The 27591-nt window shown below is 44.2% G+C and overlaps 1 protein-coding gene across 4 annotated transcripts; it reads left to right on the plus strand.

Annotated features, from left to right (window-relative positions):
- The first annotated feature begins 2282 nt into the window (after positions 1–2282).
- On the plus strand, positions 2283–15628 carry LOC143135982 (MSL complex subunit 3-like). Of its 4 annotated transcripts, none has more exons than XM_076296378.1 (14): positions 2283–2521; positions 3535–3617; positions 5477–5572; positions 6047–6147; positions 6434–6454; positions 6562–6662; positions 6758–6886; positions 7174–7334; positions 8933–9112; positions 10500–10873; positions 11315–11424; positions 11587–11686; positions 11887–11971; positions 14639–15628. In XM_076296378.1, the coding sequence occupies exons 1-14, from the start codon at positions 2330–2332 to the stop codon at positions 14736–14738; spliced, it is 1833 nt and encodes a 610-aa protein (XP_076152493.1). In that variant the 5' UTR covers positions 2283–2329; the 3' UTR covers positions 14739–15628. The 4 variants fall into 4 exon arrangements, with proteins under 4 accessions (XP_076152493.1, XP_076152494.1, XP_076152497.1 ...); XM_076296382.1 differs by lacking the exon at positions 2283–2521 and adding an exon at positions 2557–2751; XM_076296381.1 differs by lacking the exon at positions 2283–2521 and adding an exon at positions 3365–3429.
- The last annotated feature ends 11963 nt before the right edge of the window (positions 15629–27591 follow it).

The following is a 27591-nucleotide window of genomic DNA, read 5'->3' on the forward strand; positions in this document are numbered from 1 at the left end:
ATCTTGTTTTGATACTATATTATTACACTATTATTCTTGTGTAATTATGACACTATAATTCTGAGTATGAGGACTAAAGTGATAATATGCAAGTAGGCTATTTTTTGTCAGTATTATTTAACCAAATTGTGTATAATCATTCCCATAAACATTACAAACCAAGCCAGAATTGCATTCTAATGTGCAAAACTGAGCATACACCCATCCAAACTGATCTCAGTCAGTAGGGTACATAATTAAGTGTTCATTTTTATAATTTTGGTGTACAATGTGTAAAGTCATACCTGATCTGCCACCTTGTGGAAACTGGGCACTTTTCTTGAAATGGTACATTTGTTGAGCATTGAGGGACACTCAACAGTAAATTAACACATATGATCAAGAGGTGTATATAAGTGGACCTGAATTTGGTCTCAACTACATAGATGGAAACAAAACAACCTGTAACACCTCACAAGATTGTCTAAAGGGTAGCAAACAGGAAAACAGCATACTAAAAAATTTGGAAAACTGGAAACAGGTGCAACTCTTTAACATTTTTGGCTCATGAACTGTCAGAGAGACAAAACCCTATTCAGTCATGTATCACAGCTCATACCCAGGCTTCAAACAAAACACAAAAACATGTAGTCAATTAAAACCAGTCCATTCGGTACAGCGCCCATTAGCACCTAAACTGCAGACCCATTATCTCTAAAAGCTGTGGCTTCAATTCAGAGCTTTATAGGGGTTTGTATCATTAGTCAATTTAATGTTAAATGTGCAAAAGTGAAACCCTGTGGACAGGAATGTATCTAATTAACAATGTCAACTTCAAAAGGTGCTAGGTTTTTGAAAAAGAACAATTACCCATCCCAGCAGTATGGGCAACAAAAACAAAAATGCCATTATGAAAGATAAAATAAACTAAGCAAAATATAGGCTTTAGTAAATTAAATGTAATCAGAATATGCATTTTTTACACATGTAAAGGTTTTAGTGAACTGCTATCTATTTTGTAATTGGGATTACAATAGGGGCATATTCTTGGTGGTGTGTGCAGTCAAATGCTTCCACTTCCTAAACATTATCAATTTATTCTCAGTGGCTTTATTTACTACTAAATAAGTGTGGGAATAATCATACACATAATTGTGTGGCTATGCTGTTCATAGTAACCGAATTCAATCACACAAAGCTACATCAAATGAAATGTTAAAACATTTGAACTTGAAGTACATTGAAATGTTAACATAATTATGAAATCATGTTTTTGGTGGTCATGCTGTGATTGTATAGCCATGCTGTGCTATATAATTTATTGATGCAGTGAAATTTAGTCAACTTTAGAAATACAAGTCTAGTAGTTATTAGAGGTTATTAGATTCAACTTTATTTTCATTGTACAGTGTACAAGTACAGAGACAACGAAAGTACAGTTTGTGTCTAACCAGAAGTGCAAAAAAGCTAAGTGATATACATAGTATAGACAGATGGTGCCATATAAACAGTGTAAAACATATAGTGCAGTGTAGACAGCATACATTTAAGAAAGTGTTAGTTTCCAGTAATATAAATTAAATATAAATATGTGCAACGTATTAGCAGTACCTTATAAGAAGAATAGTCTACCAAAAAGAATGTCTGCCAAAATAGTAAAAAATAGGTGTATGTGCAGAACAGTATAAAGAGCAGTAATATGATATATAAGTGTAATTACAGTATGTATATTTTATAAATATAATAAATAGAATACTATGGATGGGATAAGGTAGTCAACTGTCCGGGGGAGGGGTCTGTTGAGGGGCAGAACGATTATATATGGTTAAAAGAGTTTATAGCACCGATTGGGGGGGGGGGGGGGGGATCATCTCAAAACAATGAAAATGTAATTGCTGTAGCCTACAAACATTACGTCAATAGGCTACATGTCTATAGCCTAGGCCACAGGCAGTTTCCTCCAGAAGATCTTCCAGTACCCCTCCACACTCAAAAACCTTTGATTTGCTTGGTTCGTTTGATACTGTAGGCTATCTATTGGGTGTTGCCTACCAGTTAAAGATAAATATATTGCTTACCATTTTCATATGGTCTAAATAATAGGTCATAGTCTAGGCTACATTTTAAACACATTTGCGTGACGTAAAATAATTCGAATTAATAATTGAAAAAAAATATTACAGTGTTTTTTCCCTCAAAAAGGATATAATTTTTCAAGTCAAAGGGATACGACATTTGCCTACATGTTTTCTTCTTCCCCAAACTTTTTGACGTCATCGGTGTCTACGGAGACCTTGAGGGATCAAACTGTTACAATTCCATTTGTTGTTCACAACCATAGACCCTCTATATGTTTTTTGCGGGAGATGGATACAGTCCGGCGGCGAATGGGTTAAGGAGCGGGGGTCCATATTCCTCCTTTCCTTATCGCCATGATGAACAAATGAACTCTCGGGGAATGAAATTTAAATTTCATAAAGGAGAAAAAGTTCTTTGTTTTGAACCCGATCCATCAAAGGCCAAAGTGCTCTATGATGCAAAGGTAAAGTGCGTCTTTTTAAGGCAAAGTTAATATCAGTAGTTATACTACAATGTCGCACAGGGTATCCTGTTGTTCCAAGCGACCCCCTCTAATTGAGGTTGCATTAGTTACTTGTATTACCCCAGTTCACATTACAATGTTGCAATTTTTGGATTGTGGCTTTTGCGCGGAAAACTTCGACACAGCATTGGGCGTGATGCATTTTAACATGGTTGCAGCACCGTATTGAGGTAAATCATTTAGATAATTCGCTAATAGTTGTATTGTTTGTTAACAGCATGGATATAGACTGTTTGACAGCATATTAAATAATACGTTTCTTAACTTCGCCATTTGTGTTTACTTCCGAGCATGATGACGGCTCGCTCGCATGGTCGCGTAGGGCTACCAGATCAGTGGCAGCTTAATGGCTAGCCAACAGACTATTATTATGAAATATTTAACAAGGGATAAAACACTCACCAATGCCTAACATGCAGTATTTGAAACGTTCTAAACTAGCTAAAACATGGGCACGACGTAGCAATTTCACCAACAGGTAGTTTTTGGAGAATGTTTAGTTAATGCATTACGTTAGCCATTTGCTAGTAATGTGCTAGCGTGGGTAACTTGTTGACAAGTTATTCAAAACACGATTAAGTTAATGCAAATAAACGGAAGGTTTTGTATTGCAAATTACAAATCGTTCAGTTTTACAAAGTACTCTCCAACCGATTTGGTGTTTGTTTCTTGCTCCAATGAAATTAAAATGGAAAGGCCACTTGTTTGCTAGATATGCTAACAACTTCCGACGCGGATATTCTACGTAACGTAGAATCCAATGGTGTCGTAATTCCATGCGACCACAGGTCTTTTGTAGGGATTGCTTTGGATGAAAGGGACTAGGGAAGCGTATGCTATGTTGCACGGTATTGTGATCGTTCGTTGGCAGTTAACGTTACTACTTAACCTTATTGCGTCCATTGCATTGATGTAATCACCAATTTCGGTAACGATGTTATTATGTTTTGCAGGTTGTTGACATTATCCTAAGAAAAGATGATCGGGGAAAGCGGGTGCCGCAGTACCTGATTCACTTTAACGGTTGGAACAGAAGGTAAGCATTTAATTAACGATTGAATATCACGGCAGATAATCAGTCATTCATTGTGTATTTTACTATACGTATTCGTTGGGAATGTGTTAGGAATCGCATGCCTTTCCATAAAGACGCATTTAAATATGAGAACTATTCTAACGTTAGGCTATTATCACCAGTGCTAACGAGCTAAGTGTGTTAGCCAGAGCTCAGCAATAGCGTTTACTGTCTATGCGTAAAACCGCTAACCTTAAAAAACACCCATAACCCTACCGCACTCTATCTCGCTGCTATATTGTCCCATTACCTGCTTAGTTATAGGTCTCCTTCCTTATTACTTGCACAGAAAAGGACACATTCAAGTGACGTTACTGACAGTAGATAAGTAAATACTGTAAATAAGACGGTAAATAGGGTGAAGGTGCTTTGAGGTTCAGGTTCAAGTTCAAGTAGTTTTATTGTCATATACTTATAAAATGAATTATAAGTAATGACATTCTTAAGCTCAAGAGCCAGCTCAACTTAAAAGAGTAACATTGAAAAGCAGTAATTAAGAAGGTGTATTTTGTGTGTGTGTGTGTGTGTGTGTGTGTGTGTGTGTGTGTGTGTGGGGGGGGGGGGGGGGGGGGGGTGATGAGAAGTTGTGTATGTGTGTGGGTCTGGGTGGGGGTTCTGAGGTTTGAGGTTGATTAGCTATGTGGAAGAGAATTACAGTTCAGCATCCTGGTAGCTTGTGGAAATAAGCTATCTCTGTATCTGCTCGTAGAAGTCCGCATACTCTTGTACCTTCTACCAGATGGTAGGAGGGTGAAGACACTGTGGCTGGGATGACTGGGGTCAGCGAGGATTCGCTTGGTCTTCCTCCGGCAGCGCTGGCTGTAAAGGTCCTAAATAGTTGGTAACTCAGTCCTTGTGATGCGTTGCGCTGACCTGACCACCCTTTGCAGAGCTTTGCGATCATGAGCGGTGCTGTTACCATACCATGCTGTAATGTTGCTGGTCAGGATGCTCTCAATGGTACAGTGGTAGAAGTTGGTCAGTATTTCACCGTCCATACCAAACTTCCTCAGCCGCCGAAGAAAGAAGAGTCACTGTCTTGCTGACTTTGTGACCATACCTATATGGTGTGACCAGCTCAGATCACTGATGTTAATTCCAAGGAATCTGAAGCAGCTGACTCTCTCTACTGCTGTGCCTCCAATATAGATGGGTGTGTGCTCTTCCTGCTGTCTCCTGTAGTCCACAATCAACTCCTTGGTTTTGCTGATGTTGAGCAGCAGGTTGTTGTCTTGGCACCAGGATGTCAGAGTTGCCACCTCTGCTCTGTAAGCAGACTCATCATCACTCGTGATACAGCCGATTATGGTGGTGTCATCAGCAAACTTAATGATGGTGTTTGAGGTGTGAGTTGCCATACAGTCATGAGTATACAACGAGTACAGCAGGGGGCTTAACACACATTCCTGCGGTGCACCAGTGCTGAGTGTTAGAGTGGATGAGATGATGTTACCCAGCCGTACCGCCTGTGTCCTGTCAGTCAGGAAGTCAAGGATCCAACTGCACAGAGAGGGACTGATGTTCAGTCTCTCATTTTCATTTCAGAGGTTGCTGTAGTGTTACGAAACAATACAGTTAATACTATTGTTGTCACCTGACATTTTTTGGAGTCAGTGAGTCCCTTAACGTTAGCCTGTTAGCAAGCTTGCTTTTATTATTATGGCGTGCCACTTTACATTTATCACAGAATGTGAGGTCTGCATAGAGCTTGAAATTGCACTTCTCCTGTGATTTCTATGCATCTGATATCCTCTAGATCTTAAATAAACTGAATGTTGAATTTGAGAGTATTACTCCAGAGTTTCATTGTGTTTCCGCAGTTGGGACCGTTGGGCAGCTGAGGACCATGTTCTGCGAGATTCTGACGAAAATCGAACATTACAGCGTGAACTGGCGCGCAAAGCTTTGGCTCGCATGTAAGTACCACTTAACATGTTTAAAAGGAATTATCCAAATAATTAACCAAATGGCACATGAAAGTGAGAGTAACTTTGGGCAGCCGTGGCCCACTGGTTAGCACTCTGTACTTGTAACCGGAGGGTTGCCGGTTCGAGCCCCGACCAGTGGGCCGCGGCTGAAGTGCCCTTGAGCAAGGCACCTAACCCCTCACTGCTCCCCGAGCGCCGCTGTTGTAGCAGGCAGCTCACTGCGCCGGGATTAGTGTGTGCTTCACCTCACTGTGTGTTCACTGTGTGCTGTTTGTGTTTCACTAATTCACCGATTGGGTTAAATGCAGAGACCAAATTTCCCTCACGGGATCAAAAAAGTATATATACTTATACTTAATTTAGCCACTCTCTGGTTTGAAACAAGAAACATCATAAAAATGCACAAATGTAGACAACAAATGCCGACATGATGAATACATTTCATCACACATTTCATGACAGGAAGAGAAAGGGATGGAGGAAACGACGCTGTCGTTTACCTGGTGTTAATGCAGCTCTAAAGCCCCTTCCAGAAGAGGAGGAAGAGGAGAGCGATGACACTTGTAAGTATTTTCATCTAAGCAATCTGTTGAATTTTATTACAGCAAATAGTATTTGTAGTGAAATGGTCTAATCTGTGGTGACTGAAATGGAAGGTGACTTAGTGAAAGCTATGGTTTGATTATATTGGACTTGAGATTCTCTAACAAACCCTCTCTGCCAATCTTGTAAGCCAGAGTGATAGTTGGGTCTGGGTTTCAAGTAGTCTAGCATGCATGTTTTAAAGAGAGATGTCATGAGAGAACTCATATGGGTATTCATTTCAAACTTGATATGTGTTTTTTGTAGCCCATAAATCTGCCACTCTCAGTAAGTATCCACATGTTTACACCATGATGAAATCCAAAGGATGACATTTTATGAAGACATTGAACATTACCAAAAAGGGTCCTGACTTTTTGAGCTATTTCTTTCAGCTTTGATCTCATCATCTGAGGATAGTGACGAGGACGATTCAGAGGACCCTGAATCTTTAAAAAGCGGAGAGAGCGACTCGTCTGATGATTTGGATGAAATGGTAAGGAGAACACAACTTTTCTATTGACCATTGGGATTGGTTGGGTGTTTGATTGGTTTGTGGTGGCCACTGACATCTCTCTCTTTGACCCATAGAGGGAGGAGCAGGAAGCTCATGGCAAGCGAGAGGTTGAGGAGAAGGCCATCGCTGTCACCATCGATATACCTGACATCCTCAAGAAGAAGCTGGAGGATGACTGCTACTACATCAACAAGAGGAAAAAGGTTAGCGCCTCAGTCAGGATTGGACATTATTTGGAGAGAATTATTTTGGCTAGGGGCCACAGGGATTAAAAAATGATACCATGCTAATAAATAATGAAGTAGTAGTTATTGTAATAATTGAATAATAACATGAGGTGTTATAATGACTTTATTATAAAAAATGCTTTTTGTTTGGTGTTTTGTTTGACTTCTGACATGTGTATATCTAGAAATATAATGTATTTTGTGTTAAGTTCCTCACCAAATACTAAACGTAATTGTAAAATGTCTTGTATATCCGGGAGCAGTTGGTGAAGCTTCCGAGTCCGATGAACATCGTGAACATCCTGGAGTCGTACGTGAAGCACTTCACGCTCAACGCTGCTTTCTCTGCCAACGAGCGCCACCGCCACCGCCAGTCGGCGGCCCCATCGGACCCAGGGCCTCAGCCTGTGCCCCCCGAGAAGAAGTATGTCTACAGTGACCTCTCCTGTCCTGTCCTGCCAGATCTCTGGCTGGCTATGAAATATATTTCTTTGATTTAACCTCTCGTTTTTAAAACCCACTCACTACAGGGCTCCAGACTAACTTTTTTTCTTAGGTGCACCAGCACAAAAGTTAGGTGCATCCAAATTTTCAACCACATCGCATTTAACACCGCAGCAGGTTCACTTTTTATCCTTAATTACTGTCCTATATAGGTTGTCCTATGACTTATGATTTACAATTCTACAAGAAAAGTAACTTAATGAAGTGTTGGTGCTTTAAGTGCTCCACTGAGCTGAAATTTAAACTTAGAACATCTCAAGATTAATTAAATAAAAATAACAGTGAGTAAATTAACAGTGCACGTCTTTTAAGGGCTTCAAACTGCACATCTCATGGCTCAACGTCTTACATACTAGGTCTTGGCTAAACCAGCTCGCCAGGCTAGCATCTTCCATAGAAATGTATTTGAGCACAATTTAAAGAGATGTTCCAAGTAGCATGGGGGATTTTTATGTGATTTTGCAATGATGATTGCAATAATCATTTGACAGCCCCACAATGCAATTTACTTTTTAATTTTAGTATTTTTTAATTTTCAATAAGAACAGTAACGAAATGGTAGGCCTATTATTATAGGCTATTGCAATGACTTGCCATGCTCGATCTAAATGTGTCCATTCAATTCACCGCACACAATGACCACAGTTATACATGCAGGGAATATTCGGGCTTTAAATGTAGCAGCGATATTTGGTTTGTGCCAAATACCGGATTAAATTGATTGATGCCATCAGAATGAGTTTACACAACTCGCGCGCAAAACGAATATTGCTGTTGAAAACCGGGTTACTCCCTGCATGTAACTGCTGTCAATGACGCACTCCTTTCCGGCGATATCTGTATCTCTGTCGTTCGGGAAGGCCTTGTGTGCATTGTTCGCAATTTTAAGACGTCTTTTCATCTGCAATGACTCCTATAAATTTGGCGCAAGTGGCATTCCTGTACGTCGGGTTTACGTTCAAACTAAACTTGATCATCATCTCGGGCTTGTCTGAACGGTTTGCTGCTGCCAGCCGCCAAAAGGCAGTGTGGAGAGGGGACATTTATCTCGGCCTATGTGACCACACTGTAATGCAACTGCATCCACTCTGTTTATCTGACGGGTTTTTGACCTCTCTCTCTCTCTCTCTGCAGCACACGCATTTTCAAATTTACACACAGGCACTGGGCCACGGTCAATCAGAGGGGAGGTCCCGCCCTTCACTATCTGTGATTTGTTTAAACCACGATATTGGCCAAATATGTGTCTGTTATTGAACCAAAGGTAGAGTTTCAATGCGGACACTTTTTCCTCTCTCGAATAGCTGGTCGCACCGGTGCGACCTCCGATTTTTTTTAGTCGCACTTTTGAAAAATTAGGTCGCATATGCGACCAAATTGGTCGCACTCTGGAGCCCTGCACTAGTGACCCAAACCCCACAATGATCCTCACCAGAGTTTCCATTTTACCCAAATGTACTTGTAGTCTTTTGTCATACAGTGTCTTTTGTTCTCTCTTCCGCTTCTCTCTGCTGTTAGTGAGGACCTCTGCAAGGAGATGGTTGATGGACTGAGGATCACATTTGACTTCACCCTTCCCATGATCCTCCTGTACCCCAATGAGCAGGCCCAGTTTAAGAAGGTCAGCTCCTCCAAGTTCGTCTTGCCGGTCAGCGAGCCGTCGGCAGGTTCCAGCAGGTGCGACGCCTCCCTCCTGAGGTGTGGTGGAATACTTTGCAGAATACTTCCAAAATACATAATATACACATACACATACACATGGACGAACTTTCATTTATTGATGCATTAACATCTATTCTGAAGAAAACTGTTTAGTCGAATAGATTCAGTTGGATAATGTTGATGAGGGGTGCTCTGGAGCAGTGTTTCCCAAAGTCTGGGTCGCGACCCACGGGTGGGTCGCAGGAGATTTTATTTGGGTCGCCAGCACAATTTATGTTGTGTTATAGGCCTAACTGATACCATTTGTCATTTGATACCAGGAAAGCTAACATTTTTCTATTAGGATGTAGACTGTTAACTACCACAGTCACGGTTTTGTCATAAAAGCTCATGAAACTGGCGCATGAAACTGGGGGACGAACGCATCGCAGAGGGGGTGCCAGCATGGATATCTACCTCTCAAAATGAAACCGTTCTGTGGGGCGCCTGCCATGTACCTCGCAGTTGCAAACTGCAAGGGACATGAATCCGCCTATTTGCGCGAACATTAACAGATACCAGCTCCTCAACTTTACCGATTAAAATCTAGTGACCGTGCTGTCAACTAAAGCAGACGTCCATAGTCCGGACATAAGGCAATTCAATTTGCATACAGTTTTGATTGCAGATGCCATCTTTAAAGTTAATAGCAACCTCCTCACATTCTTATTTCTGATTTAAAATGCACAACAGTGCATTATATTAGTCTACAATTTAAATGGGCATTTTAAACACTATTCCTCTCGTTTTCTACCTCGCTAACTCCAAAGTAAAGGCGCATTCTTCCGGCTATTGCGCAAACGCCTCTTGTTCTGATATAACGACTATACAATATAATATAATACAACAGTACAATATAACGACTTGAGTTATTTGCTGTTTACATTGGAATTGACGTCCACAGTGTTATGGACCCATTTGTCTGCAACGCAACGTATAGCCTACAACATTTATTTTTAGAAATACAGGAACAGCTTACTATGCTGACGAATGACGACTGCGCAACATGCGAGAATTTGCCCTACTCTCGGATGCGCATTAAAACGTATCTTTTCAGTAGTCATTTCCAACTTTTCACGCTTATGGTGCTCAAAATGCAACACAACCGTGTTCAAAGCAGGGATCCTATAGCAATGTATGGTTGGGGGAGGCATAGAAAAGTTGGAGAACCTGTAGCCTCAAACAATATTGGTGGTTGCAGGGTAGATTTGAAGTGAAATGGGTCGCGATGGTCTGTCATTTTTAAAAAGTGGGTCGCCAGAAAAAAAGTTTGGGAAACACTGCTCTGGAGCATTCCCTGATATAGATACACTTACAAGAACCTGTCTGTGGCTTAAAGGAGTGCGATACTTAATTGTTGGATGAAATCTCTCCTCTCTATCAGTCTCCAATTCTTCTCATCATCCGCTCCCAGAGCCCTGCAGGAGCGCTCGCCCAGCCCAGGGGCCAACCCCTCCACCCCGCAGTCCATCGACAGCCAGCCGGCCGTCAGCGAGACGTCCACTGGGCCGCCCCACTTTGTCCTGGGCCACGGCCCCTCCAGCACGCCCAAACGCCGGCGCGGACCCACCTCGGTGGCCGAGGCGGCCGAGTGGGCGCAGTCGCTGCGGCGCTCGACGCGCAACACGTCTGGCGGAGAGCGGGAGGGGGGGGGAGGCGGCGGAGGTGGCAGCAGCAGCAGTACCTCCCCCCCACCCAAGCGTCGCCTGGGAGACCACCACGGCACCCTGCCCAAGTTCTTCCTCAACCTGGACAGGAGTAAGTGCTACCCGCCTCACCAACTCACACTCATCGTTAATAATAACAATAATAATAATAATAATAATAATAATAATTAGTGCAGTTTCAGCCCTGGCAGGTGTCAGTTCATTTCTGAAGAGCTATTATGCATAGATGTCCACTGTTGGATTAGCCAATGTAAAAGGCACTGCAGGATCATGTGCATGTGTTCTCCACTAGATGGCACTGTTTGTCCATAGAAAAAGGACAGAAAGGCCATTTCTGTGTTTTGACTTTAGACATTGCGGTCATGTGTAGGAGACCCTTTGCTCATTCTTTGAAAATGTCCTCCAGTATCAACCTCATCTCCACTCAACCCTCTGAGTGCTTTACCATTGGCCGTCACAGGAGGAGCACATCTGGAGATGATGCAGGAAATGGGCTAACTTGCTTTTGTGTGTTCCTCTTCCACCTACCCAGAGACCCCTGTGCATAGCGGCTCCTCCTCCCCATTACCATTGACCCCCAGCAAAGATGGCAGCGGCGTGTTTGCTGGTCTGGGGACTCGCAGGAACAATGAGCTGAACGAGGTGAATGGGTTAACTTTTTCATACATATCATATTTTTGGTTGTGGTAAATGTGTTATTCCAGTTGTGTATTTGGTTTGGTGCATGTGGTAAATGTGTTATTCCGGTTGTGTATTTGGTTTGGTGCATGTGGTAAATGTGTTATTCCGGTTGTGTATTTGTAGGTGCTGAGTTGGCGGCTGACTCCTGACAACTATCCTCAGAGCGACCAGCCTCCTCCCCCCTCTTACCTCTATGGCTCTCAGCATCTGCTCCGGCTCTTTGGTATGCATAGGCCTCATTTCTCTCTCTCTCTCTCTCTCTCTCTCTCTCAGCTAATCTTAAACATGCCCTTCAGTCTCTCTGTATCATACGCATGCTCAAATTAGAACTGTCTCGAACTTTGGGTTTGAATCACATTTTCAAGAGATTTTGTGGTCTGGCTGTGGTCATGACGTTCTCTCTTTGTTGTTGTTTGTCTTTAGTGAAACTGCCAGAGATCCTGGGGAAGATGCACATCCCTGAAAGGAATCTTCGAGCATTGGTCAAACACCTGGAGCTGTTCCTTAGGTCCGTACACGCACACACTCTCACACACACAGATAGCTTGTCATGTGCACATATACGGACACACACACACACACACACACACACAGACAGACATCCCACAACATTGTGTGATTGTTCTTCAGAGATTTGTTTGACAGTAGTCAGATCAAGGTATGTTGTTTGTTTGAGAGAGAATCAGTAAGGTCATTAGTGCTGTATTGTTTCTAATTATATTTTTCAACCATCAGTCCATTATATTGAATCAACTTCGGCAGATATGAAAGAATAGCAGAAAATATGTACTGTATATGGAAATTCAAACATGAATTGCTGTTTCCAATAATTAAAATTGAGCCAGCTGTTTAAATGTCTAACCACTTGATAAAGACCACTGTATGATGGGGGTGTCATATTGAGCTTCAGAAAATCACTGGACTCATTGTGCAGTTCCCACCAGGTGACCCTCTCCCTCTCCTCTTCCTGGCACCGTTGTTTTGTCCTTCTTTTCTCTCAATTATCCTTTCTTTCTCTTCCTTACTAACACGCGCGCGCACACACACACACACACACACACACACACACACACACACAGACACACACACACACACAGACACACACACACACACACACACACAGACACACACACACACACACAGACAGACACAGAGCGTTCGTGTAGGAATCCACATTTGAAGCACGGCAGCTCTGTGGGCGGTTACACAAGCTTCTGGCCTAATCTTTAAATCCAGCCCGGCGATCTTCAGCTGGCCCCAAACGCTGGATTTGTTTATTATTCTCCGCGCTTAATCACCGCAGCGCGCTACCACCTCCCGCCACAGCGCGGCGCTGTTGAGCTCCCCACTGGACCGCCCTCCCCGCGATTGTATGGCTGGACCATCACGCTGTGTGTGTGTGTGTGTGTGTGTGTGTGTGTGCGCACAATAGCAGAGTGGTTCTGACTTGTGCCACACAGGGAGATTGCCCTTGCATTGTTTCCACTGTGGAGGACGAGAAGCTGGGCCGGTTGATGTAACGGAATGAAGAAAGGCATGCTGGGATTGAGAGAAGGGATCTGAGAAAGAATGATTGAGGTTAATCCCAATCCTGTGTGTGAGGGAGAGGGAAAAAAATGAAAAGAGAGGGTGTGTGTGTGTGTGTGTGTGTATGCGTATGGGTGTATGTTTGTGCAAGCATGCGTGTTTCATTCGAGAAGAAAACCACTTGCAAGTTAATTGTTGAAGGAATAAAAGAAATTCAAGATGGAACAGGAGTGATATGCAATTCATCACTTATCAGTGGCATGGTGTGCACATCACTGTAAACCACTACAAGCCACCAAGCCCATGGTAATCAAAGAGTGTGTGTGTGTGTGTGTGTGTGTGTGTGTGTGTGTGTGTGTGTGTGTGTGTGTGTGTGTGTGTGTGTGTGTGTGTGTGTGTGTGTGTGTGTGTGTGTGTGTGTGTGTGTGCGCGCGCGTCTGTCCCTCCCTCCGGTTGGGGTCGGTCTGGGAGAACCAGAAGGGACGTGTCTCCCACGATGAGTATAATTTGGTACCGGTTGAAATCGCTCTTAATTTTCGGCCTGATGAGGATAATTTGGTACCGGTTGAAATCGCTCTTAATTTTCGGCCTGATGAGGATAATTTGTTTGCGGTGGAATTAAGGGCCGGCGGACCCGGGGAGGCCAAGATGAGATGGCAAGATTTAGGGGATTTGGCGGGCGTAGCAGATACTAAGGACATTCGGGATTTACTCTGCCGATTAGACGGGGAGATTTTCGCCCTCCGACTTGAGCGAATTGGGTTATTTAAGGCGAGCGGGTGGCGCACCTTAGGCAGGCCGTGTAAAGACGACGAACGCGCGCGACGGAGGTCCCTCCACTACAGCACCGCCTCAGTGGCAGTCGAGTAGACTGTTAGCACAGAACAAGATGAGGCATGTCGCTGTGAATTCAGATGACAAGAACGGCTTTTCTAGAATATTCCACTAAGAGTTTGCCTCCCTACAGAGCGCCGAGAGTCTCCTGCGTGGAGCTCACCCTACAGAGGAGAAGCTCCTGAGCTCTGGGTTCTAGGTTCTGGGTTCTAGGTTCTGGGTTCTGGGTTCTTGGGCGCTCAGTCCCCTTAAGCTGCTGTGTGCAGCACTACTAAATCTGAGGCCATGCAGGCACAAAGACTGTCTCAAGTGTGACTAAGGGTTGCGGTCAGAGCCCTCATTTTAAATCATGAAAACACACACTCACACACTCTCTTTGGCGCTCTCTCTCACACACACACACACACACACACACACACACACACACACACAGACATTAAAGTACACGCCTCTAATGTGGCCAGCTCTTGGGAGACATTCTTTTGCCTTCTAAATCCGTTTGCTTCCCTTCTATCTGCCCCCTGGATTCCTCCCATCCTCAGCCAACGCTGCGAGCAAACCTCCGAGCTGTTTCAAACAGACTGAACTACAATAGAGCTGGAAATCTATTTCACCAAAGTGTTTTTTTCCCCCTCGTTCATCTGAGGTGTAGCCCACTTAAGCCTATATGCCACACATTATATCTTAGGCCATCTAATGTTAATGTGTTTGACTGTGCGTGAGTAAGGTCCTCATCGATTTCTCTCTCTCTCCTTCCTTCCTTTCTCTCCTTTCCTCCTCTCATCCTTTCCTCCTCTCATCCTTTCCTCCTCAGGTTTCTGGCCGAGTTCCATGAGGACTTCTTTCCAGAGTGCGCTTATGTGTCGGCCACAGAGGCACACTACTGCATGAAGCAGCCGCACGCCACCTTCTGAGCGCGCGCTCCTCCAACTCTGACCCCTGACCTTTTAGGACTGAAGCCAGCCCTCCCTGGGACACCTGCTCTGCCGAGTCATCCACGCGCTCCAGTGTGGCCAGCTGGACTGAAGTCCTGCTCTCTGTGACCGGTTGGACGGGACGACATTGCGGTCGATCGGATGTCTACGTCCTGTATTCTGGCTGAGACTGCGGCAATACTTTTTTTTGCTTTCTGAGCTCAAAGACTTCTCTCTTCTTCTGTGATGTCCTGTGACTCTCACCTCTTTGCTGCCAAGCTCTTTCGCCCTGCCGACTAGACTGCCCCAAAAAATGAAAAGACTTTTCCAGAAGAAAGAATCCCGATGTGTGAGATGTGTGTGTGTGTGTGTGTGTGTATGTGTGTTGGCTTTCCCTTCAAAGAACTGAGCCTTGTATGTGTGTGTATGTGTGTCTCTGACACTCCTGAACGCTCCGGCGCTAAGACTGTTTCATGTGTCTGCATCCTGAAGCATTGTGTCGGCTGTCTGCTTTGGTTTTGTTTCCCCTTTGCTAGCTTCTAAGTGCAGTGGCATTAGTGTGGATGGAGGTAGAAAGTACAGTATGACAATCTGCATGTCTGTGTGTATTTGTTACCTGTATATAAGGATCTGTTGGGTCTTTGTAGTCCTTGAGATGGCTGTTCAGTTGTATTCTAATGCACTGGCTTTTGTGTGTTTTTCTTCCTTTCCTAAGGCACAGTTTAGGCTATGATTGGATATGCATGTGACTGATGTAAAATATACACTGCATTGTGCTTTAATAGAAAAATGTTATTTTTTACATTTTGCAATTGTTGGAAATTCAAGGACAGTCGTGTTGTGAATTGTCTTTATGGTCCACAAATACAGTTTACGAATTTTGAATACCACGTATATCCTTTTGACATTATGTCCATACTGTGTAATTTACTATAATGATCAAGTATCAATGTTGGCTGTTACAATCACACATTTACCAAATTAGACATTATAGTGAATGCAATAAAAAGGGAGAGGGCTAAGAGAGCCTTGCCAAGTGCCGCAGAGATTACGTAAACCCTTGACACACACACACACACACACACACTCTGATTTATGAGCTCATACTCGACTGGGTGCCCAGTCTGCGCCGAGGTTGAAACGAAAGATCATGGTTGCCCCATGCTGAGCACCAGTCATCCTGCCCTGCCGGCTGTTAACAAGCGCTGTCTGGAGCACTCCCCTCTGAAGCCAGCCATATTTTTTTCCCCCCTCAGCATCCTCCGTGGTCCATCTGGAATGTGCCCAGATGTGAAAAAAAAAGACTGAGAACTGCTCATTCTCCAGTGTCATCTGTTTTACCTTGTTTTATAAAGGGTATTCAAGGGTATTTCTGGTGGTCTTTTCAACTTTCTCTGATCACATAAGGCTCTCCATTCAGCCACCCGGTTGATCCGCTCCACTAAAGCCCTCTCGACTCTCTTTGGGATCCATTTCCTACCTCCAAATGAGACGTATTGTGTTCATTTTTACAGTTGAAAGATTTCAGGTGATGTCGCATGATTTCAGACAACGGCCTGCTGTGATGTGAAGCCTCTTTTTCCAGCGTCCTCCATGATGACACAGCACTTCATCTGGACAATGTCCAGGTTGAGCATTGTCCCGCACCCACTGGATGTGAACTGGGATTTGGCTCTGCCGGTAAGCGCCGGTGAGTTGTGGTAATTGCTTGGTGTGAGCAGTGATTTGATTTGGACTTGCAGGAAAGCGTATAACGAGGCACTTAGCGCCGGAACCTGATCCGGATTGCGCTGCGCAAGGTGGAGAAAATTCGACCCCCCCACCCCCACACCCATCGGAACCCGTCTCTTTGCTCCCACCCTTCTCGATATCCTCTTACCACCGAGACGGTTCCTGAGCACAACGAAATCCGAGCCCACCTACCGCGGTAGCTGCTTGTTTTTCGTCTTTTTCTCTCGCCATTTCACTCTCTCTCTCTCTCTCTGTCTCTGTCTCTGTCTGTCTTCTCAGTCCTTTTTGCCTCACGGCGTGTCATCCAGAAGCTTTGCACCTCTCCATCATGGAGCCTGATAGTGTCAGCGACACTGAGCCTCTGACTGCGACTGATCTGACAGCGGCCGATGTGGGATGGCTGGACACAGAGGCCAAGGACGAGCCAGAGTGAGTAGACTCCCTTCGGTCTGCAGGGCTGCTGCTGTGGTCTGACGGTGGTTCAGCAGTGATGCGACTTGTGGTTCAGAATGAATCTTCTTGATGCTTAAGGGCCTGTACTTGTGAGGAACAGAGAGGTTGGTCTTGGTTGTGATATTTATTAAATTATTTTTAATCATATTTATGATATGATATTTTTTTATCATAAAACCTTACTAGAGGAATGTATTTTCAGGATTTTCCTTTGCAAGAGCGTGCAACAAGCATGAAGTCCTTTGCAGGAGTTCAAGAGCTTTGAGGGGCTGAGAATGAAAGCTGTGTCAGAGCAAGTATTGCTTTCATGGTCGACGCTGGAAGCTGAGTGGTTTCTCGATAATGACAAATCCTACAACCTCTGTATGACTTATGTACTCTAGGCTTTTCACCTACACAGAAAATTCCTCTGTAGCCAAGAAGCTACTTGTGCAGCCCTACCGGTTAGCCTTACAGGTTGCGGGTAAGCATGGAAGTGAACTGTGTGATGGTGATGGTAAGCTGTTTACCGTCTCCGCTAAACTACTGGTTTGGGGGGCTGCTGGTGGTGTTGATGTGTTTGCTGTGTGTGTGAGGCCACGGTGGTCTCCCTGAAGTGAATGACTGTGATGAGGTGGAGGCTCACAGTAGTGTGATGAGGTGGAGGCTCACAGTAGTGTGATGAGGTGGAGGCTCACAGTAGTGATGAGGTGGAGATGAGGTGGAGGCTCACAGTAGTGTGGTGAGGTGGAGGCTCACAGTAGTGATGAGGTGGAGATGAGGTGGAGGCTCACAGTAGTGATGAGGTGGAGATGAGGTGGAGGCTCACTAGTGTGATGAGGTGGAGATGAGGTGGAGGCTCACAGTAGTGTGGTGAGGTGGAGGCTCACAGTAGTCTGATGGGGTGGAGGCTCACAGTAGTGTGAAGCTCTTAAGTGGTTATTTTACTCTCCGAGGAGGCAAGCCAAGCTAATCAGCCCAGACTTAAGACCCTGCTTCTCAAACACCCATACCTAACAGCAGGATGCCCAGTCCCATTGACTTAACTGTGTGTGTGTGTGTGTTTGTGGGTGAGTGTGTGCTAGGGGTTAAGCCGTTATGTGCAGGACATGTGATCCTTAATGGGCCTCCATCCAACATCATCAGTGTTCACCTCTAGCTTGATGACGCTGTTGTGGAGTCCCAGTTTGTATCCCCTCTCTCCTCCCTGTTTCCATCATTTAGGCCCTGTGCATCAGCGCCGTTAGTGCACGGCGGCCATTACTGGCTAATGCGCGTGGCAGGCGGGGGGGGAGAGGAGCCGGCCGAGCCGATCGATATTTCCAGCAGTGTGCTAATGAGGACAGGCAGGGGCTGCCGGCACCCAGCACGTGTGCACAGCTCCTCTCCGCTTACTCTGCCAGTGTTTACGCGTCTGATTTCACCCGTGGTCACAGCGGCCCAGACACACACACACACACACACACACACACACACACACACACACACACACACCGCTGCTGCTGCACCCGTCCTTTTAATCTCTCCCACCCACCTCGCGTCCACAAATCCATTTATCACCATTACAGAGAGTGGCGGGAGGACTGAGGCAGAGCGCGCATTAGATCCGGCGCCCGACTCCCTCTGAGGACTCTCTGAAGTCCCCACATGGTCTCTCGTCGGGACACGTGTATTTGGTGTGGAATTGTGGTCCGTCCCCCCCCCGAGTGTCCTGAAAGAGGTCTGCCTTCAGCTCTCTCTCTCTCGAAAGCTTGAAGAGCTACTCAGTCTCCCTGAACAGACTTCATGCTTCCAAACCAAAAAGGTTGCGTTGCACTAGAATTGCAGTCATACAGGCTGTGGTGAACATACTCATGATCGTGATTATAGAAATGTCAGAAAACCAAACAAATGGCAGATTTAACCTCAGCCGAGGCCGCACACACGCGCAAACACACACACACAATCACACACTTAATGGCTTCCAACTTTAGGTTTTTGCAGCGACTACAAAACTGCAGATTACAAACAAAAACCATCGTCATCTTAGCCCTACACAGTTGCACATCACAACCCCGTATTTTTCACCTATTTGCATTTGTCCGTTCACACATTACATGCCAGGTCATGTTTCAGTCTTGCCCATTTGTGGAGAGAAGTGGACGGGCAGGCGAGCGGTGCGGTGCGGTCCAGCAGTGGCATTTGGCTCCGCTGCAGTGAGGGAGCGAAAGAGATTTGATGGGCTTATTCACATCATGTCACTGAGGCCCGGCAGCTTGTGGGGTCGATTCCAGCATTGATCCCTTTCATCCTCTTAGGAGAGAACTCTAATTGCAGTCCACGCTTCTCACAGACAATCACTTTCTCTTCCCCTCTTTTCTTTTTTTTTTCCACTCCAGCCCCTCTGTTCAATTTCTCATTTCATTTTCACACAATAGAAAGGAAATGTTGATGTAAATCGGCCTGATCAATATAAAATGCCTCTGGCATTTCCTGTGTTTAAGATAGACATTAACCTGAGAGGATGTGCAACAGAACGGCTAAGTATAGATGGAGCAGGGGAACGATCTCAAATGACTATATTCTCTACAGTAATACTCTGCCCTCCTGTTCCCCTCTAATCATCTACTCACTACTTTACTCTGCCATGATCCTATACACAGTGCTTTATCTAATCATCATATACCACCTCCTGTGTCTATCTTATGCACGATGCTGTCATCATTTACAGTTTGACTTTTATAAGTAGCACAGTGGAGTCAGGTTGTTTTGCTAGTGGCTAGAAGTGCCAATGTAAACAGTAAGATTGCAGCTATCTGGGAATTGAAGAGTAATTAGATACAGTTTGACCGCATTAATTCCAACAGAGTCAACGCAGACTAATTCATGCTTATGTGGAGCTATTTTATCTCTTCGGGCTTATGTCCCTGATGTGAGTTACTGTATCCATTGAAATGTGCGTGACCTATTGTATCCTGGATGATCACACAGCCGTGAATCTTGCAGTGCTGTTGTGCTAGCGGTAAGAGGTGGGTCAATTGGTAGACTTTGGCAATCTGTCTTTGACACAATCGGTAATATGGATTTATGGACGACTGCATGACTGCACTGCTGGTGTGAATGCACTGATCAACCCCATGACAATAGCTGGCTTTGACTGTTCTAAAAATACACACTCACTCACTCACTCACTCACTCACTCACTCACTCACTCACTCACTCACTCACTCACTCACTCACTCACTCACTCACACTCACTACCACACAACAGGCTTGGTCATGAAAATGCTCCATCTTGCAGAAAGCTCAGGGGCCTCTTTCATCATGTCACTTCACTAATTGATTTCCTGTCGCGCGTGTGTGTGTAACAGAACAGCCTACCGGGGATTCTCGGCCCTCTTTAGGCGGACAGCAGTCTCGTCCCCTTCAGGGCAGTCTTAGCCCTCTGATGTTCTTCTCCATTGCTTTGAGGATGTGATCCCGTCAGAAATAGAGCGTGTCTGCCCAAAATACAATAGTGGCAGTTCAGTCTCCCGAAGTGCTGAAATACAGTCATGGCTCTAGTCATTGACCAAAATGATCACAAATAAAACTAGATTTTGAAGGATGATTGGTCCTCTCTGCCAACACTTGGCATCTATGATTCACATGTGCAGTGATGATAAAAAGTGTGGGACAATCCATGAAGTTGTTACCATATTGGCATTTTCACTGGTAAATATATTTGTCTACTGAGCCATAAAGTAACTTGTTTATGTTTATAAGTTCCAAAGTTACATGAACATGTTAATACCATAGCAAAAGTAGGATCATGTCAAACATTGATAGCTATCACAACTTCCATAAAACAATTTTGGTTTTATGGAAGTTTTAACTAGGGTAAGCTGACGTCATATGTAAACCACATCCAAACCAACGGTGCTTTTTAAATCTTAATTCTTTTGTATGGTGTAATTTTTGTTAAAGGAAAATTGTTAGAAAGCAAAGACATGTGTTTTGATGTTGCTGTAGTCTCTTGCTGGTTGTCAATCATTACAGTAGTGTCTAAGGACAGTTGTCTTCTGTTCAAGGACATTGACATTTTGAAAACATCCCAAAATATTTTTTTGTTTTTAATGATTTAGTTAAACCAGTTGCTTTTCAGTTACATAACAGCAGCATTAGTGAATGTGCAGGCTCATTTAATCATCAACAAACAACATAAGACATGACATGACTCTACATGACATTGTCTTTTTGTTTGTAAACAGCCGTTATGTGAAAATACCTCATTTTCCAATGCTTGTAATGTAGACATATATGCATTGTTTGAAGTAGTTGATCAGGGCTTCATGTCAATTGACTTGTGAAATGATTTGATGGAGCATGTCTCTGTAATGTATGCCATATTTACGGCCCCTTAGGAGTGAGCTCAATCTAAGAAGAGCACAAACAAAGCTTTGTAAATATCATTTGAAGTACTGTAAATGTGTCTTTAAAATTCCACAGAAAATTTCCTTGTTTGGGCAGAGGAATTTCCTTTTTTTTTAAATAACTTCAGTACACAGCTGTATTTGCTTACACAGATATGCAGAGAGAGAGAAAGAGTCATTATATTTGTATATATACAAATGAGTTAATAAATTCCAATATACATTTAAAAAAATCTCAGACATCTCCAATGATTAATGCATGCAGACAGGCGGACAAGAGGGCATCAAGGCTAGATATTTAGCATCAACCTCAAATGTGTATTACCCCACTGCTGCACCCAATCAACAAATCTACAGAGCTCAGCGCCTCTATTGCTCCAACAGCCCGTGTTAATGTTTTAACTCCTTCCACTCGACTTCAAGCCTCCAAGCCCAAGTGAGCGCCCCCAGAACCACAGGGGACAGAGATTAAGAGTGCATAGAGAATAAGGAGGCCAGGGCTTCCGCACCACATGCACTGGCTGGGATTGAGAGGACTCTCTGCAGTGACAGGGCGAGAGAGAGAGAGAGAGAGAGAAACAAAAACAATGACAAAAGCCAGAACTCCCCTAAAGCCACAATCAATTACATAAAAGCAGTCTCATTGAAACTGTGACTGGATGAGTGAACTAAATAGCTGCTTCTTATTAGTGGTTTCATCTTGTTTGTATGTGTATGTGTAGGGTGGGGGTTGGTTGTGTGTGTGTGTGTGTGTGTGTGTGTGTGTTTTCTCTGAAACTGTGTGTTATGTAAGAGCGGCCGCTCCAGATGGGTAATTCTGTGTTGCAGCGCGTCAGTGAGTAATCAACGCTGTGTTCAGCCGCTCACAGGGCCTCTCTGCCAGGCCACTGAACACTAAGCACTCTGCAGCCTGCATCCTCTAACAGACACACACACACACACACACAAGCACACACACACACACACATTGTAGTCTGATTTATTCTAAAGATGCACATGCAAGAAAAGCTTTATCTAATTGTATTTCAGTATAAAAGTTGTTTTGGTGCTTTTATAATTCAGTCCAGTGTAAATAAAATATGTGAACAAGCGACGTGTAACTTTTGCATGCAGGGAAAAGGTGGAATTGTGAGTTGCTCTCTCATTAAAACATTGAAGATCTCCATCCAATGCCAACCCACTTCGTTCCGAGGTAACTTGCCTGTATCATCATTATGATCCAAATGTAAGAATATGCTAGTAGGATATGCATTGTGTAATGATAATTAGTGTGTTCAGTTTAAGGTGAAACTCCAATGAGACGTGCATGCCTGCGCTTAACTAAACTAAAAGGTTTCTGAGGCCAAAAGGGGTATGAGTGCAATAGATGCGTTCACCTTGTGTCTGAAACATTTGCCCCTCTTCAATTCTCTTCAATTCAGTATCTTTCATTGTGTGACTTTGTTGTACCATAGTGTATCCCTTGAGGCTAACTCAGCCGACTTAGTGATATTCTGACCGGAGGATGAACCTGAAAAAGATGTGCACTTTCACATTCTCTTTCTTTTGTCTAAGCTAAGAGCGGTGCGTTTAAAAACATCAGACTATACATACAGTGCATATGGAAAGAATTCACAGCGCACATTTTGTTATGTTTCAGACTCATCTTAAAATGGATTCAATAAAAAAAAAAATCCATCAATCTACACACAATACTCCAACACCCCACAAAAAAGCAAGTGTTTGGAGTGTTTTGTAAATGTATATATATAAAAATAAAAGACTGAAATATTCCATTTACAATTGTCCGTAGACCTGCGAGACAGGGTGTTGTGAAGACACAGATCTGGGGAAGGGTACAAGAAAATGTCTGCAGCATTGGAAGTGCCCAAGAGCACGGTAGCCTCCATCATCAACCCTGTCTCGCAGGTCTACGGACAATTCTCTCGACCTCGTGGCTTGGTTTTCACTCTGACATACACCATCAACTGTGAGACCTGATATAAAGAAATGTGTGCCTCTCCTAATAATGTCCAGTGAATTCATTTAGGTACAGGTGGACTCCAATCAAGTTGTAGAAGCATCTTAAGGACCATTGATAGAAGTAGGATGCACCAGAGCTCAATGGCAAGTGTCATAACAAAAGGTGTGAATACATATGTTAATGGAATATTTCAGTCTTTTGTTTTTATACATTTACAAAACACTCCAAACTCTAGTGTTTTTGTGGGGTGTTGGAGTATTGTGTGTAGATTGGTGAGAAAAAAATAAATACAATTTGAAGAAGAGTCTGAAACATAACAAAATGTGGAAAAACTGAAGCGCTGTGAATACTTTCTGTATGCACTGTATAGTCTGATGTTTAAGGATAATCTATATGCACATCTCTGCTGAGCAATTCTATTCCTGTTAGCTAGATTATTCCAGTTAGCCTGAAATAAGGTGTCATCATCACTTTACTAGAGTGGAATGGATTTAAATAAGCTCCATACAATATTAATCTAAATCACCAGTACCACAGCCTCTTATAACACATCTCTATTTAACTATTTTTACAAGCACATATTATGCATGGCCTTATTATCCTTCCTAGGGGTCGGGGTCTATAGGATCACAGCAGATGCAGTTTAATGCAGCCCCTTCCGCCTCAACAGCAGCTCTGCTGCACACTCCTTACAAAATATACAACCCACATGATATAGCTTTTGACAACTCACAGCCTAAATGTATTCTTCACCCCTTATTAAACAGAAGTCGGTGCCTCCGCCTCAGCAGTGTGATGTATCATTAAGATAGTAGCAGTGGTTCCCAGCATCCCTCTCTGTGCCTCGCCACAGTGCTGGGTGAGTCCCACCACACCGCGCCACGCCACGCCACACCACGCCGCGCCACACCACGCCACACCACGCCACGCCACGCCACGCCACGCCACGCCTCTCTCCATCATGAGGCAGGAGTGCATGTTTCTCTGCACTTCATTAGACAGCTCGTATTTCTCCTTAAGGGCCCATTGGGCGCGCACAGCCACCGGTGAGAGGCAATTGCTCCCAAGCTTGTTGTTCTGTCCTCACTCCAACGTGGACAGCTTTGTTGTTGTGAGTGTGAGTGTGAGTGTGAGTGTGAGTGTGAGTGTGAGTGTGAGTGTGAGTGTGAGTGTGAGTGTGAGTGTGAGTGTGAGTGTGAGTGTGTGTGTGTGTGTGTGTGTGTGTGTGTGTGTGTGTGTGTGTGAGTGTGAGTGGGCACAGCTGTTCAAGCATTGATCCTCTTCCTATCTGTGTCTCTCACTGACCCATGTTTTTCCCTCACTTTCATTTTATCTTTCTTTCCCTTTGTTCGTCTTGTGCGGACACACTCTCCCTCTCCCTCTCCCTCTCCCTCTCTCTCTCTCTCTCTCTCTCTCTCTCTCTCTCTCTCTCTCTCTCTCTCTCTCTCTCTCTCTCTCTCTCCCTCTCTCTCTCTCTCTCTCTCTCACACACACACACACACACACACACACACACACACTCACACACACACACACACACACTTTCAAATTTGAATTCAATGAGCTGAGCTTTATCAGCATAACTGTAAAAGTTACAATATTGCTAAAGCCGACTAAAGTATAAAATACAACAAAATGAAAAATATCAAGAACAGAATTGTTTTGAGTTATTTTTTTCTCTCTCTCCCTCTCTCTCTCTCTCTCTCACTCTGTCTATTACCTCTCCTGGCAAGTGTTCAGTTATTTTCCTCATCTCTCATTCAATCTTCCATATCTCTCTTTCTCTGTTTTTCTCTCATTCAACCACTCTTCACTCCTTTCCCCTCCCTCCTCACATCCCTGTATCTCTCCATCTTTCTTTCCCTCCTCCCTTCTTCTCACCCCCCCCCTCCCTCTCCCTTACTGTAATAATGTTGTGTCAGTGCAAAGGCATAGTAGGGGTGGGGGGTCAAAGGAGAGTTATATGGCCGTTGACTCCCGCAGGACACTGGCCCTCACTTGCACTTGTGTGTGTGTGTGTGTGTGTGTGTGTGTGTGTGTGTGTGTGTGTGTGTGTGTGTGTGTGTGTGTGTGTGTGTGTGTGTGTGTGTGTGTGTATGTTTGTGTGTGTGTGTGTGTGTGTGCGGATGCTTTATCCTGACTGGCCCAGATGTCCCGCTAAATCCATCACTGGCGGTGCCGAGCTAAGCTGGAACATTTGGCACCGCACAGAGGAGAAATAGGAAGCAAAAAAAAAAGAAAGAAAGCAAAAAAGAGGGAGGGACAGAGAGAGAGAGAGAGAGAGAGAGAGAGAGAGGGAGGGAGAGAGAGAGGGAGAGAGGGAGGGAGAGAGAGAGAGGGAGGGAGAGTTAGTGGGAGTCTGATCTGGAGGAGGAGAGCTTGTTGGCTGGTGCTGAGAGGAGGACGCGTGGTGTGGGACAGGAGCTGGTTGCCCCCCTCTGTGCCGGTGCGGCGCCATGGATCGGGCCGAGGATGAGCTGGGGGTCTTCACCATCATCCAGTGAGTAGCCTGACCCTGCCACCTCCGCCCGCAACTCCCTCCACCCTCCGCATAACCCCCACATATCCCCCCTGGGGCTCCCCACTCCACCCTCCGCATAGCCCCCATATACCCCCCCCTTGGGGCTGCCCTCTCTGGGGGGCTCTCTCCTCCATCTGCCTGGTGCGGTTTGGCGCTTTCATGGTGAATGTTCCATAAAGGCAACAGAAGCGTGGGTTTTGCATGCTGTACTTTGAGAACAACATGGGGATGATTGAGCCGGGCGTCATCACGTGCCATAATCCACTTTTGAGATGTAAAGACAAAGTGTTTTTGGAGAGAAGCACAGATGTTTTCACGCTGGTTTTGAGGCGTTTGAAATGGAAGCGTTTTCAAGTGGAGTGTCTGGGTAGCGAGTGCCTTGATGTCTTGTTTTTTTCACACAGTTTGGGGATATGCCAAATTGATTTTTCCGTGAGATTGGTGTATTTGTGCATGATCCATCATACTATCACTTCATAATCAGATCTCAATGATTGATGATGGTTCTTCTTTTCTTTCCTGGCTACTGAATGCTTATACATTTACCCCATCACACCACATGTTAGCCTGACCTCTTAGCTGAGCCAGTCTAGACAAACCAGGACTAAGTACCTCAACTTCATTTTTGTAATAAACACGGTTGTCGGCACTTTCATTTTTGCCAACTTTTTCTGACTTTATCTTTTTTCACTATCGTTACTGAGCAAAAACATGGGGCATTCCATTTTAACCTATGCCAGCCAGTTGGTAGGTCTACCCACATTTCACCAGCTGGACTACAGTTTTGAGATTTAAACAGCTAAACACAAGTGACAAAGTGAAGAGTCAGTAAAAGTTCTCAAATAATAACAATGCAACACGAACCAGTGGGCTATGGCCATTATACCATTACAGAGCTCAATATGTCACAATGGGGAGTTCAAATCGACCCTGTTATAATTATTGGTTTCCTGTCCTAATAGCACTGACTCTACTGACTCCAATAGTTCCATTTCCACTAACAGTTTCAGCTGTTGGCTGTCCTGGGTTAAACATGTGGTCTCCAGGCTCAAATGTATTAGTATTTACCCCAAGACCAGGCATCAGATGAGATTGACAGAGCCTAATGCTTCATAATTGTCCCATCTCATATCAGAGGCTGCAATATCTCATAAATGGAGGCTGCAGGATCCATCTCTGTGCACTCAGTGGGGATATATTAGCCAAGATTACTCAAAGTAGCATTATCCCCCCGCCTCTGACATATGGGGCTTTGTGCATCCCTCATGTGAGCCCAGCGTCCAGTCAAACCCAGTTGTGTGCAGTTGTGGAATCCATTAGCTAACAATGAAAGATTCATGCCATCTATAATTCAATTGCATGTAACACTTCAAATTGGAAACTGCAGTGGGGCTGTTAATCCTTGTGCATACAGAGCATGGTAGTGGCTGGTGTGTGCAGGAAAAGGGTGTGTTAATCTACGGCTGTTTGAGATTCTTTGCAGTCTTTAGAAAGTACATTTCCTACCATATACAGTGTCTATAAAACTTATTTACTCCCCTTTTACTGCTCTTATAAATGGAATCTTGATCAATTTAATTTGTAATTGTTATAATATTGACAAAAATGTCCTCTTTAATATCAAATGAAAGCAAATTGTAGCAGATTAGATGCTATGTTTGGCAGACACCAAACACTGCACATCTACAAAAACGCACCATCCCTAATTTGAAGCATGGTGATGGTGGGGACACTTCTCGACTACAGGCCCTGGAAGGCTTGAAAGTAGAATGAATTCAGCAATGGAAAATGATGAAAAGAATGATTTTTTTAATG

The sequence above is a fragment of the Alosa pseudoharengus genome, unplaced genomic scaffold (assembly GCF_046254945.1).
Source record: "Alosa pseudoharengus isolate Yale_2024_CS ecotype anadromous, Long Island Sound unplaced genomic scaffold, YU_APseudo_1.1 YU_APseudo_1.1_scf_20, whole genome shotgun sequence".
Taxonomy (NCBI): Eukaryota; Metazoa; Chordata; class Actinopteri; order Clupeiformes; family Clupeidae; genus Alosa; species Alosa pseudoharengus.

Excerpts from the sequence above, each read along its gene's own strand:
- LOC143135982 (XM_076296378.1), top strand. The coding sequence starts at position 2,330 with ATGTTTTTTGCGGGAGATGGATACAGTCCGGCGGCGAATGGGTTAAGG. Across the intron at positions 6,663-6,757 it reads CTGATGATTTGGATGAAATG|AGGGAGGAGCAGGAAGCTCA; the intron begins GTAAGGAGAACA and ends TTTGACCCATAG. Across the intron at positions 11,687-11,886 it reads GCATCTGCTCCGGCTCTTTG|TGAAACTGCCAGAGATCCTG; the intron begins GTATGCATAGGC and ends GTTTGTCTTTAG.